Source organism: Ambystoma mexicanum, chromosome 8 (assembly GCF_040938575.1).
Source record: "Ambystoma mexicanum isolate Mex_15411 chromosome 8, UKY_AmexF1_1, whole genome shotgun sequence".
Lineage (NCBI taxonomy): Eukaryota > Metazoa > Chordata > Amphibia > Caudata > Ambystomatidae > Ambystoma > Ambystoma mexicanum.
Window position 1 is genome coordinate 715,968,859 of NC_090929.1, and position 15,292 is coordinate 715,984,150.

The following is a 15,292-nucleotide window of genomic DNA, read 5'->3' on the forward strand; positions in this document are numbered from 1 at the left end:
TCTTTGAGACGCCGAGCGAAGCGATGGAATGGTTGGATATGCAAGGTCGACCTCAGGAATCTGATGCGCAGACAGAAGCGGCTGGAGATAAGTAGCACGTGGCAGAGGCACCCGTGAGGCCATAGCTATGACATTGGGACTGGAATATAGTTTGATATTGTGCTTGTGTGGAGGAAGTCACGGCATCTGCTGGCGGCTCCCGTTGAATTCACTTCTCCTAAATAGACGACTGGGAGCTCCTGGGGAGCAACCTCTGCACCCGATAGTAGTATATTTAGTTAGGTCACTGTTAGATTGGTGACACCCCGCGGGGTCCTTGTTCTTGGTCACGAGACGGGTCCAGACGTGGGTAGGCCTGAGATCCAGGGATGGAGCTGGGCTATTGTTGGGGGTTGGCGGGGAGTTATGTGCAGTGGTGTGAGGTTGGGGAAGGGGGCACTGTTCGTGAATAGAAGGGAAAGAGCCAGGAAACGACCCTACGTGGGGAACATTATGGGAAGGGGCGGGATGGAGATAGACCGACCGGATGGCATCGGGTAATCTCAGAATCGTGACCTGGAATGTACGGGGCCTCAACAGCTACCTTAAACGTAACAAAGTGATGTTGTATTTAAAGAGGATGCGCGTAGACATAGCCCTACTGCAAGAGACCCACCTCACTAGAGAAAGGCTGGAGGTGGTCAGGAGGAAATGGAAGGGCACTGTTGCGGGGGCGGCGTACGCGGCTTATGCCATGTCACCTGGGTGGCGCCCCACGTGCCGTTTCGGGTGCTTGATTCTACGGTGGACCCGGAGGGTAGAATGGTGGTGGTAACGGGTCTCTTGGAAAACAGAGAAGTGCACATCATAAATTTGTATGCCTCCAATAACGATACAGCGGCTTACTTTAGGACTCTCTACGGTAAACGTGGTCCCCTGGCAGGGGGTACGTGTTACGCTCACCTGACTCCCACGGAGGCGCTGGCCTGGTTCGCGCTGCTGTGACCTCTTCTAAGGTGATGCGCAGGGTTCGGAAGACGGACTGGACCGGGCCCCCAAATCTGGCTTGTCTGGCTCGCAGAAGTATCCTTCTGTAGGCGAAAATAGGGGATTAACTGTCTGCGGGGTAATGCAATCGGCCTCCCACTTTCCCCTCTCACCCTCCTTGAAACCCTTCTGTGATTTCTCGTAGCGTCTCACCTTAGGGTCTGGAAGGACGAGCTCTCCATCCTGCTTCTGATGCAGGGGCGTGTTGGTATCCAGTTACTTCACTGGATTTTCGGATTGGTGAGAACCAAACTTGCTTGGCTTCCAGGTAAGTTTTTTTTTGATAAGAGGTTCCACTTGTGTCCATGCATTAATGTACTAATGCTAGTATATTTTTCCCCATAGGGGCCGGGGTACGGAATGCCGGGGATCAGGCACCGACCCGAGATGAGAGGTGAAATCCTTGTAGAAATCAGGTAAGTCTTTAATGAGCGTTCTTTGGTAATGTCTTTTCATTCGCTCATTAATGCTGATGTCTCTTTTTCCCCATAGGGGCCGGGGTCCGGAAATGCCAGGATGCGGCGCGGACCCGAAATGAAGAGGGAATGAATCAACAGGTAAGTCTTAACATGGAGATTTAGCTTTCCTTATTCCCTTCTCTCTCACCTTTTGTTCTGGTCTTTTTCTCCCTAGGCACTGGGGCGTGACTGCGAATCCGGATGATCGCTGCTGAACATGGAGGCGCCCTGTAAAGGTGAGTGGAATGCTGCGCTGCAGCGATTGACGCGATGAGCTTTTAAATTAAAGTCTTCCTTTTCAGGATTGTCGGCGAGATGTCTCCGGGATGCGGATTTTAGCAGGTAAGGACTTTTCCTTCTTCTGTTCTCTTCTTCTCTTCCTTTGCAGGTGATCCAGGATGTTGGCAAGCGTGGCAGAAGTCAGGATGCAGGAGCAGACATGGTGAGCATCCAGCTGCTAGATGCAGAACAACGCGAAGCACGTGTGGCTGTTCGGGTGGGGTTTAAATAGCCTTGGAAGAAGTTCCAGGTATGTATCCTTCCTCCAATCAGGTATGTATCCTTCCCCGACCACGCCCGGATGGTAAATTAGTCCCACAGGTAAAGTAGTTCCTTTCAGGCCTCAAGGAGGCCGGGATCCTGCAGCATGGTCTGCATCAGGTAAGTGCACCCAAGCATTCCCATAATGAGCCTGGCGCCATAGGCGCCAGGACACTGTCCAAAGGGCCCCTATATGGGGTACTGGGTCCTTCGTTGGGGACTGGATGTCCGGCTTTGGGGACGCCGGGCTTGAACCGGCTCCCCGGGAGCGGGCATCATGACAGTACGGTAGTGTGGGGGGGGGGGGACTTTAACTGTACCGTAGACCCCAGAATGGACAGGTCCAAGGACAGGGCAGGAAAAACGGCACCGGCGGCTAAAGCGCTGAGTACCTTACTGAAAGACCTAGGCCTAGAGGATGCGTGGAGAAGGCTACATCCCACGGACAGACAGTACTCACACTACACAGCGCCACATGATTTGTACACAAGGTTAGACTACGTGTTTCTAACAGCCGAGATAGTGAGAGATATAGAAGGAGCGGAATACAAGGCCCGAGTGCTGTCGGACCACTCGCCCTTGGTGGTAGACTGGAGACACCAGCCCCCACGACCGCGGATCCCTACATGGAGACTTAGGACCGAGGCTCTGCAGGATGAGGGGTTTCGGGAGGGCCTGAGGGATGCCATTGAAGAATACTTTGATACAAATACGGGAAGCGTAGGCTCTGTGGGCACACTGTGGGAAGCGTTTAAGGTGGTGGTGCGTGGGGTAGCCATTTCCCAAGCTAAGGGGCTACGGGGGGGGCGAAAGGGAGCTCCGGGAGGCGGAAAGGGAGCTAGAGGAGCTCGCGCGTTGCGCTTATGATAACAGAACCAAAGTAGAGGAGCTACAGTTGTCCTGCAGCGCACTCTGGGATAGATTGTGCAGACTCAGCTACAGGAAATATACGGAGAGGATACATGCAGGGGGCGACAAGCCGGGCAGACTGCTGGCTTGGCTGTATAAGAGTGAGACCCCCCGCTCGGTGATTAGTGAGATTCAGGGCAAGGCAGGTTGCATATGCAACACCCAGAAAGAGGTAAGTGAGGAATTCCTTAAGTTTTACAGACACTAGTATGAGGACACGGGGGAGGATACGGGTCAAGACATACTGGACACATTGGGGGACATTGAGCTGCCCACCTTAGATGATCTAGAACGTTCTGAGTTAGACGCACACGTCACCTCGGACGAGCTGGAGGTAGTGATTCGGAACTTGCCACTTGCAAGGCGCCGGGTTCGGATGGGCTGCCCAGCGAGTTCTACAAAACATACCAGCAAGAGTTGCTTCTGCCACTGCTTGCTACTTTCAACGAGGCCTATGAGCAGGGAGAACTCCCGTTGTCCCTCCGTGAGGCTGTAATCATCCCACTCCTGAAACCAGGCAAACCGGCCGTGGAGCGCGGGTCTTAAAGACCGTTGTCCATGCTTAACCAGGACAGCAAAATACTCACGGCGGTGCTGGCTAATAGACTGAAGAGGGTGATTAAGAAACTGATACACCCAGATCAGACGGGATATGTTCCAGGTAGGAACATCACCGATAACCACAGGAGGCTACACCATGTCATAGACCAAACTGAGAAAGACACGGGCGAGCTGGCTATAGTGTCGTTAGACGCGGTCAAGGCCTTTGACTCGGTACGATGGCCCTGGCTGAAAGCGGTCCTGAAGGGGTATGGAATGGGACCTGGATACCTCAGATGGGTCCAGTTGTTTTATAGCACCCCAATGGCGAGGGTCAAGACAGGGTCCATAGTCTCAGATTCTTGACAACTAGGCAGGGGGACCAGACAGGGATGCCCCTGGTCACCCATGCTATATATACTGGCATTGGAGCCGCTGGCAATATGCTTGCGACAACAATATGGGGAGGTGGTCATAAGCACTGCCAGTGGAGAGCATCTGATATCATTATATGCGGATGATATGCTCCTTTATTTGCGCTACCCAGAGGAAAACCTACAGTACGTGCTAGAGGTAATAGAACGGTACGCCATCCTCTCGGGAATATCGGTGAACCCTGGAAAGTCCTGTCTGTTCCCCTTGGGTAGATATAGGAATGTCCCGGTGCAGAGGCTGCCTGTCCTGCCAATACCATGGCAGCCCGTGACATTTAGGTATTTGGGAATAAATATTTACCACAAGGTCGAGGCAGAACACAAGCACAACACGGAAACGGCGATTGAGGGGATCAAGAACAGCATGGTATTCTGGTCCAGATTGCCCCTGACCATGATGGGGAGGGCAGCCTTGCTCAAGATGGTGGTCCTGCCTAGACTTTTGCACTTCTTCGTAAACGTCCCGTTTCTGATACCCAGGAGCCTATTCGCGAAACTTGACAGCGTGTGTAGGGGTTTCGTGTGGGGCAGCTCTAGGAATAGGGTGGCTCTGTGGAAGCTCCAGAACCCGTGTGACAGGGTGGGGGGGATAGGCCTGCCTAATTTCGAACTCTATTACCTGGCGGGGCAGCTGCAGTACGTGGCCAGGTGGCTCTCGGCTGAAGACTCAGCGGAAGCCAGGCTCCTGCGTGGAGATACAGCCCCATACTTTCTGATTGAAGTGGTGTGGTTGGGCAGAGACAAACTGGTGGGCAAGGGGCGGCTACTGAGGCTGGGCTGGGAGATCTGGCACAGGACATGGAAGATTGGGGGGGACTCGGAGCCGTACTCCCAGCAGGCCCCTTTGGCGGCGCTGTGCGGGAGCGACCCCCAACTACTTGAATCGGTCCGCAGATACTGGGAACAGGTAGGCCTAGCCACCCTCGGGGACATATGGCAGGAAGGGGAGGCAGTGGACTTTCAGAGGTTGCAGGAAGAGATGGGAGTACATGGTGGCCAATATATAACCTACACTAGGCTTGTGAAAAAGACTAGAGAAAGATGGCCTGAGACAGTGCTAGCGGAAGACCCAGACGCCTCCCTGGAAACCATGTATGATGTATCGGAGGGCGGGCACGAAATATCGAGGATATATGAGCTCCTGCGAGTATGGGCAGGGAAGGAGTTGCCCCAATTGAGACAAGATTGGGAGGAGGAGGTGGGAGGACCCATGACGGATGGGCAGTGGGAACGGGCTCAGAGGTACCACAAAAAGGTGTCCCGTAACGCGAGATTCCAACAGCTTCAACTGTATGTTACCCACAGGGCTTATTTAACCCTCGGGAAGATTGCAAAGTTTGGGGCATCAGCTATGCAGCAATGCCCCAGGTGTGGGGAGGTGAATGCGGGATTGCTACACATGTTCTGGGCTTGCCCGGAGGTGCATAGATTTTGGGACGAGGTCAAGACAAAACTGGCCAGCGGGGGGGGGGTGCTGGATGTGGAATCGGCCTAGTCATGCATGCTTGGGCTTTTCCCTAGACCACGGCATTTGAAACACATAAGCAAGATAAAGGACCTGGTTTATGTCTTGGCCAAACGTAGGATTGCCATTGGCTGGAAGGCGGCCCACAGACCTAGGGTGGAGTCTGGTTTGAAGCGGTCACTAGGGGGGGGCGAGGAGGAAGTAGGGCCCTTGCTGGCCTGGCGGCAATTGGTGGCCTCGTTGACAAACCCTCACCAGGGTGACAACGAAACAAAGGACCCGGATGATGGCTGCCTAAGTATTGTGCCACCCAATGATGTTCCCGTAAATGACATGTGAGAACCGGCTCTAGTTTAAGGGGGGAGGGAGGAGTTGGGGAGTTTGAAAATGTGTTGGAATATGATGCTTTCTATGTTTTGAAACAGTTGTAGTGTGTTTGTTTGATTTTATAAAATAAAATAAAAATATTTAAAAAAAAAAAAAAAAGAAACCTGGAGAAGACCCTGCTGCCCTACCTTTAAACACTGCGGATGAATCTTCTTTCCCTCTTCCCACTGATCTAAAAGAACCTACTTTAGATTCTTTGGAATTTTAACCTCAGCTACAATATTCTCCATATGTGGGCACCCCCCTGCAACCATACAATACAACTGTTGCCGCCCCCAAGAAAAGATAACCATAAATAATTGGAGAATATGTAAAAGCTCATCAGGGAGCAAGCATAATTAAAATTCACATGGTCCTTGAAAGCTACAAAAACTGTAAACTATTGGAGGATGGCCAGAGCTACTTTAGGCACTCATGGACCTTTAGGTTCTCACAACACTTAAATCTCTGGAAATAAAAGGAGGCTGAAGTCACATGTGGGCTTAAATGAACAGATGTTGTCATAATGCCAACAAGCGCTCCTTCATTAATGTTGGCAGAGAAATATGGAAGGTTTTGCCGAGCTCTCCTAACCATAGGCATGTTCTGCAAATCGCATTTCATACGTCTGACGGAAATGCCACAATTAATAGCTTTCACTTGCATATGATATCATATTTGAGCAAGCATCTGGAGAGTGGTGCCTACGAGCATCAATAATGCTGGATACCTAAGCAAAGGGTTTTGCTACAAAATATTATTTAATCTGCCAATGGAAAACGATTGGGAAACCTGATAACCTATTCAACAAAAACATCTATAAAAGACTTTTTTAATTTCTCAGACTTCTCTATTGTTGTATCAATATAGGGGGGAAACCTCCATTAAAGAATACAAAGTAATTTCAGCAAAGGATTTCAAGACAACGGAAATGCTACTCAATATGGATGTTACCATAATATGATGGTGCTGGACTCCCAGAAACCCCCTCTGGCCAGCCCCCACGCTCCCACCCCTGGCTTCTGAACTTTATCAGGAGAGGTTGACAGCTGCCCAGATTCGATATAGGGGAACGCTGAGTCACTGATAAGAGTTGCGATTTCTGGCTTTCCTCCCCCAAAATTGTTGGGGCATAATACAGTAAATTCACTGCTGATTCAGGTAAAGCCACCAGGATACTGGGTACTCCACTACAGCAGAAAATGCTGCCCTCAAGTTTGTTCAAGCTAAAATGCAATCCACAACCATAGATTATTCTATCACCTAGGAAAGTAAACCTGCCACAATAACCCCTCCTTGTGGAACTGCTTGCATTGAAGACTCCACTTGGCATCTGATTGGGACGTGAAATTACTGTAAGCCCCTAGCTCAACATTCATCCTGATCGAGGAGTCTTGTGGAGCCTTGGATATGGGCAAGGGGGTCTCCTGTGACCAGAAGCTTAACTGACCATAAACGATTACCTATTTGAGGGGGTTTGGTGGGATATGCCCACCAAGCAATGGCAAGCGCAACTTCATGTATTCCTTGCATACCACTACTGCATATGTACTGACAGTTGGTACTCTACATTAATGCATTAACGGGCCACTACTCTGATGAAGCCTCCACTTTACCCGAACCCCACTTCATACCACTCAAACCTGGAAGCCCACTCAGGTGACCCTCCTTTAACGGAGGCACTTGCTGAGCTTTGTCATTTACCTCGTAGGGGGTACTACTCTACAGTCACCATACACTGCACTGTTATAGACCTATTTATAGGTGGCCATAAGCTAAACGACCTACCCACAGTACTAATGTCCCATTACTGGGTTAACAGCTTGTATTAGAGTGCTCAACAAGCCACTTTAGTGACAAAACACCATCAGTAAAACTCGTTGCCAGGCTCAATTGCCCATGCCCTAACTCATCTGTGACAATCCCAGGTCAGCCTGCTGTCACAAAGCACCCTGGCCTATTGCCTCCACACCAACAGTTAGAAACCATAAGACTGTAAGGAATCAGGAGGAGCCACCACCAGGCTTGACAGCGGCTGTGTCAGAGGAAAGAGGGGAAATCAAGAGGAGTCACTTCTTGCATCCACCACTTCCTGCCACAACGTCGTGCAAACAAATTCCACTCTAGGGCCATGATGCCGGAGTGGTTGCACTGCCAAGAGGGGAAGCAGACACCATGAACCATACCCACTGCAGATACCCTCTACGGACAACCATATCCAAGGCAAGGCATTAAACCACATTTGTCGTCATTTTTCATCTTTCTTCTGATCACTCGTAAATATCCTCCTTCAACAACAATTTACTTCCTCAGTTACAGACTTTTCAACATGCATTGTAAAATTACCCTTTTTTGTTTTGTCAATATATTTCTGGAACATTCTAATGTTGGCAACATTCCCTTTACATTCATATCAGTGCTCCAAGTCGCAAACTACCTTTTTTGTTAGACTGAATGATGCCATTTGTGCATAACGTGGTTAAGATCGAATAGTATTGCTTATCTCACTGTCAAATGCTGTTTTAGGACAAAGCAAATTAGGAATCCCAATACAGAACATGTGCTGTAAAGTGAAATTTTCAAACACTTAACATTTGTTCTAATGTTAAAATCAACTTGCATGATCTTGGTTGCTTTCCTTGTACTTTTACATTGCCAGCCTGGAGAATGAAGCATATTGAAAGTACATCCTTTGGTGTGCGGTGGGAATAGTGAGAAAGCTGTATTTTCTCAAACATGGAGGAAACGCACTGCATATTTAATGAATCGATGCTTGTGTAGGGCTACATAATTACAGTTTGTTGTGCGAGTAGAACAATCTTACTGGGGATGTATTCACTTACTTTCTGGCTGCTTTTCATTGGGGGTTATGGACCTGACAAAGTCTTGAGGGGTCATAAATACTTCAGACTCTCCAGATTCATGAATAACTTTCAAAGTAGCGAAATAGCGGAAGATTTTGTCAGGGGTTGAGTAAGCTCTTATCCGGTTCTCGTATTCCATAACCTAAAAAGAAATCAAAAATGTAAAAATAAAATAAATGTAACATAATAATACAGCAATGTTCCAGAGTATAACTACTTTACTATTATACATAAAAGAAAACAGTGGTGAATTAAAAAGGACTGACAAAAAGGATTATTTTTAATTGAATACAAAACGGTATTCTGGTCCACTATATGTTCTGGAAATGTAGGTTCTCTATTGGTTGCATGCTACTTTTGTTTAACAAACAGAATAAAATAAAAATATATATAATGAGACGCTCACTTTATGCTACAACTGTAATAAATCAAATTAGTATTGGAGTGGGCATGCTTAGTTTTGTGGTCCTTACTAAAATGGGGAATACTGTGCAGTAACGACTAATGAGAAGCACTCTTAGCAGCAGGTGACTCCACTATGTGCTCGGTAAAAAATAAATCAAAAGAAATATATTCTTACTGTCCTACATCCAGGAGAACATGGCCTACCATACAGAAAAACACATTCTAGAATATAAAAAGGCATCCCCACCCTGTTCAGTTTTCTTAACCCATTAGTATTGCTGCAGTGGCACCTCCATCTATATTCAGTATCACTCACACTCTTTGTATGATCGCTTTCATTTCACCCTCAACCTAGCGTGTTCTACCATACAAGGTTAATCTTGCTTACTACACGATGCCCTGCCCCCACATGATCACAATGTCCTACTCAGGCAACTGATTGTGGGGTCTATCGATATCCTCCTTTTAACCCTTGAGGTTTTCTTTCCAGATTACATTATTAATAATATTGGTGTTTTGTAACGTGCCAATTTACAACAGATTTGTTCAATAAAAGCCATTAGGAAACATTTTTATCTAGCGATTTACCTTTTCTACCCGATTACTCTCTGCAGAGTTACAGGTTGATTTGCCTTTATATCACACACAAAGCAAACTACATTGCCACACAGTACTGTGTGGCAGGGCCACCACAATATCTTGTCACTTATGTTCTCAAAAATAGAAACAAAGAAGAAAAGTTTCAAGAGTTTATTTACAGATATACAACGTGTCAGGATGCTGCTTAAACTTAAGTAAATGTGTCCGGATAATAATCCTGGCCAAAAATAAAGTGCAGGATAATGTTCTCCAAGGTGTCCACCTGCCTCATGAGGAAAGGCAGAAAGTATTTCCTAATCGAGAACTCAAAATAATCAGGCCTTTCTCTTGCGCCAAATGGATTCCTCAATGCAATGCCTGTTGGTGAAAGAGTACAAAACAAAGTACCCAAGTTCATTGAAACAAATTCGAAATGTACACAAAGGATCTTCCAGGCACCAAAGAAAATGATCTTACACAAGTCTTTCAATGAGGCAGTCTCCTCGCCTACTGCTGTACCCGTAAGGAATGTAGATTGCACCTCCCGATTTCATCTCCTCTCCGAAATCTTCCTAAGTCATCACTTAGCAAGCAAGGATAACTATTTTCAGGCAGTTTAATAGTTTCTCCTTAAGCACATAGGAACATTTCTTGCAAGTGCATAAGCCAATAAGACCCAAATCACTGATCCTCACACAGCAATAACGAGGTCAGGCAGGTCTGGCAAGAATGTCCCAAGGGTTCAAAGTAAAATGTGCAAGATTGATCGGCATGCAAGAGATATTGAATAATTATAGCAGGCAGAGTATTAGCAATATCAACCTATATAGCTATAATGAGCTCATGCAGGATTAAGAACCTTTGCAATCAAACTGTCAGAATTCTAATTGCTGAGGTACCACAAATTTCTGCCCAAACTCATACGCACATCCTCCTCTCCTACTACAGCCCAACATGTGAATATGCGAACCCTGTCCTACCAACTGCCGCCACAAACGCATCCCAAAGCTCTACCCATTCCTCTACAGGCAGCTCCAATCTCTATCCGCTCGAACAGGCATAGCTTCACCCTCTGACTGAACCGCTAACAAGAGCACACACATGCAACCACATATCCCAGCTGTTCCTCAAAAGCACTTCCCCCCATCTTTCATCCACTTTTCAAATGTACACATACAGCACCTCCTATCTTTGTCTCCACACTATCCAACTGACCATAGGCATATTGAAGGACAGGATATATAGGAGAGCAGAGGGCATATGGGGACAAAGGAGGAAAGAATATTACAGGACGGATAGGAAAAGAAAGGCTCTAGTTGATACATTCCCAACTTTAGCAGCAGAAAATCTGTGTTCTTAATTCGACTTCCGCAATTGGATAAAAGGACTGTTGGTCAAATCCCGATCTCTCTGTGCTTCGGTTTGTATATCTACCTAATGTGAGGGAGCTTAGAAATATAATAAACAGCAATATGAAGGGCTTTAATAAAACAAAAATATCCCCCTAGAGAGAAGGGTTGTGCTACAGTGGCTGAATTGCATTCTTTCGAACAAGATTATATCCAAATTGAGAAAACTCTCAAGCTGCTTAAGGAACATTAACCAATGCAGAGCAACGTTTGTTCACAACACTGAAACTTGAAATTCGTAATTTTAAATAGATTAAAAGCCATCAAATGTGAATCACATTTGTGTTGAGGTCACTTGCCCACTGCCCTTAACGGAAGGCTGGAGAACTTATTCAAATCAGGGGTCAAGGTACTGCATGATAGGTGTACAATTTATTGCACTGACAGAAGCAGAATCTGCTTCATGGAGGGGCAAAACGTGGCTGTATCATCAAGACCGAATACCATCCTTCCTATGAAAAGGACACAAGCAACTAGTCCTCAGAATACAAATGTTACTTTACAAAATTAGAGTGCGATTGTTCACAGTGCACAAACCGTCTCTGTGCATCCTTGTCCTGAGCAGATCATTGAGTCCGCCGACAGTGAATGCGCAAGCACCAGCATAGACGCTAGATTAGGACGTCACAAAAATCATTCAGGTGTCACAAACGCGCATGAAGGGAATGCCTGTTAGGAGAATGTTTTTTGGGAAACGGGTGGCGAATGATTGTGCTAGGCCGTAATTGATTGTTGTGGTGTGATTAATCAAAATAATCACAGAATATGAAAGAACCAGTAAGTATTCACAATTTAAAAAAAAAAAAACTGTCATTATGGAGGACACTCTGCTTTTACAGTTCTGCAAAACATTACCAAGATACATACGCAAGATTATGAAATACCATGCCGAGTGGGTAAAAGGCATATCTGACAAAATGTTCATGACTTGGCCGCTATCGAGAACAGTATTGCAACACATGACAAGATTCTAGCATGCTGTATACTCCAGGAAGAAGTTGCAGAAAAGGTTAGCGGTTTTAGAGTTATGGAAAATGTATCAGAGCGAGCGAGAAGATCCGCCCGAGAAGGAGTGGATGCTTAATCAGCATAAGGAGGCCAACGTGATGCCCTCGGCTCCTCTTTCCCCTCCTAAGAACAATAGTACAACTGAAGACAAACAGGGAAGGAGTTAAAAGCAGCAACAGGGTATGTTAATCCAACATACGCACCCCTCACTTATAGTAGTGAAGACAATGTAGAAGAGAGCAAAATTAAAGAACCTAAATATATATCTACACGTGATAAACAGAGTGAAGAAAGAAGGGACAGGCAGATCGAGAAGGAAGAAGCTAAGAGACAAAAGGGGGAGAAAGACAGAGATAGAGTGGCAATAGCACAGAACGAGTAGATGGGAGGACAGATACTTTTTCCGTCTAGTTTGAGCAGTATCAACTATGTCAAAGAAGGACGAGAAAGAGGAACTGAAAAGAAAAAACAAAACAGGCCATATAAAGTGAAGGCAAAAGGAAGTGAAAGGAAGAACGATGAAGGAATGAAGAACAGAAAAAGAAAGGAAGAGAAACAACTTGAAGAAAATGAAGCAGACATTAAAGGAGCGTAGATTTCAAAGGTGGCGAGCGAAAGAAGAGAAAAGAGGGAAGAAGAAATAAGGTGCTTGGGATAAAGGGATGACGAGATGGATCACACTGTTAATAGATATACAATACTAATTGAAGCACGAGCGCGGTGGGAAGAAGAGAGCGTGACAACAGCCCTTTAGGGAGCTGCAAGGGATACCAAGAATACAGACATGGGCTGATAAGCATGAGTCAGAAGGCATCGCAGAAAGGATTGTGGATCTATGTAGGCAAATGGGGAAGAAAGATGGTTACGAGTCCAGAGGGGGCATCAAACTCCATCAAAAGAAACAGGAGATAGATCGGATGACGTAATGAAGGACAAGCATTGAATGTTGTCCTTAAGCAGACTATCTTGATGACGTGGAAAGGGATAACAGTCATACCAGTTGGGGTATAATGATGTCATATGAAGAAAGGGAAGAAAACGAGAGCGCAAAGAGAAGGCACATGTTTTTCAATAGATCCAGGCGTAGTGGTAAAGTGGTCAGGCTCAGAAGACCCAAAAGAAAAAACGCCAGAACCATATTTTGAACAATCACAAGCATGGTCGTGCAGTGCAGGGGACATATGCCCGCCTTATGCAAGTAGATTAAGGTCATTACCAGGACGAAGATGAGCAGGCAAAACTAGACCCACTTAGAAGACAAGTAGTGTAGATGGATAGGACTGTGGACCAGGATTTACACAATTCCTGTTATTAGAGAAAGGGGGGAGGACGACCAGAATATATACCGGGCCACAAATGGATAAAGAAAATGTGAAATGTAAATTACCTAGTTTAACTGCCGGTTATGAGTTCATGAGTTAGAGAGAATGACAGCGGGAATGACATTAGCAGTAGATGATATAAAAGGCCTACTAGCAGCTATTCTAGGGGAGAGTGCTGACGACATTTGGAGATGAGCAGGATATGCAAGTGTAACAGAACAAAACTTGACACATGACTGAGCGCCATTTAATAATTGTAGAGCTGATATATGGAGGGGGCTTAGAGTACAATATCATGACGTATCAGACATGGATGCGATTATGACAAGGATAATGGGTGATGACGAAGATCCTGTTGCTTTTATTCAGAAAATTCAAGAACGTTGGCTTCTTCAGCCAAGGGAACCGTGTGACAAAACAGTAGCACTATTTGATCATATTCTGTGTCAGGGACTGCCAGAGCCAGGGCAACGGCAAATGAAGGAACAGGTAGGGATGGAAGCGAAGCCATGGCCAGAAATACAGTTGACTATTGTACAACATTGTCGATAGTTACAAGAGAAGAATAAGAAAAAAGCTGAGAATAGAAAGCAGGAGGAAGCAAAGTTAGTTCAGAGGAAGTTGTTGAAGCTTGCTATAGAAGGAGCAGTATTGATGAGTGGAAAAGGCATGGCCACACAAGAGTTACAGCCAGCACAGCAAATGCAGGGTATCCTATAGATCAAGGTGGGTACAATGTTTGGTCACAAAGTAGAGGGAATGGACCTAGAGGACAAGGCGGATTTCAAAACCCTTAAAGGAGAGAAGGATTTGATGGAGGACAACCGCAGCAATGATGGAATTGTGGTAGGACAGGACATATAGCTAGCATGTCTACAAGTAGAGGGAACATGGAACAGAACTGCCAAGCTCTAAAAGGGGGGGATGGGCTATTCTCCACAGTATAATACAGATCCGCAGGAGTATTATGCCCAAGATCACGCGCAGCATCAGACAGGTGTGCGGCAAACACAGCAGATCCACTGCAAACACAAATGCCACAAAGGCAACCACAGCAAGCATCTGTGCAAATACAACCAGTACAGACATAAGCACAATAAGTTCCGATACAACAAGCAATGGTGCCACAATGGAATGCGAATTCAGAAGCCCCACAAGTATCCACACCAAGGAAAGGGAGTGTGACAGTACTGGGAGGAAATCCTTTTACAGGTACAGGGATGAATTTATACCCACAATAGGAGAGCCTACAGAGCGACGTGATGTGTTCAGTATCATTTGTAACACAAGAACCAACAGAGGAACCAAACGTCAGGGTAATGATGGCAGGCAAGACATTTTCCGTCTTAGTAGACACAGGAGTGACTCGTTCCTGTGTTCGCGATGGAAAGTAACCAATGCTGGGATTGCCATGAATGAGCAGGGATTCTCTGGGGCTACGAGACTGGTTCCTTTTACTGATGAATTACCACTTTCCACAGGAGAACAGGACGTGTCTATGCCACTATTGTATTCGCAGCAGACAGCAGTAAACGTATTAGGATGTGATTGGATGACAAACCTTAACCTGAGGAGATCTTTCACTGACAAAAGGGACAGTGTGTTCCTCTCCAGGCATGCACTACATAAATGAAAGAAATATTATCATTTACAGGCCAGAAGGCATTACAAGGGGTTCTCCTCTAGACCCAGAAGTATTTTTTTACCAAATAAATATTTTGTTGACATGGATTCCTAGACTGGTAGGTAAATTGTTGAGAATACCCGATGAATGTTAGTTTAGACCAGAAATACCTATGGATGACGAGGAAGGTTCGGTTTAAGTTACATACTTGTAACTATTGTTCGCCAGCACGGGTCTGGCATGGATTCACATGCAGAGAATATTCCCAGTCAGGCTGGGAATCCTCTGTAAAAGAAAAATCGTTTCACTTTAAAACTGTATTTCTCCTCTAAACCAATCACTG

The 15,292-nt window shown here is 46.2% G+C and overlaps 1 protein-coding gene across 1 annotated transcript in view; it reads right to left on the reverse strand.

Annotated features, from left to right (window-relative positions):
• The window catches only part of MICU1 (mitochondrial calcium uptake 1), a 970,699-nt gene that overhangs the window by 674,058 nt on the left and 281,349 nt on the right, over positions 1-15,292 (reverse strand). The window contains 1 exon segment of the mRNA XM_069610522.1: positions 8,582-8,744. Within this exon segment, the coding sequence (XP_069466623.1) occupies positions 8,582-8,744 (163 nt within the window).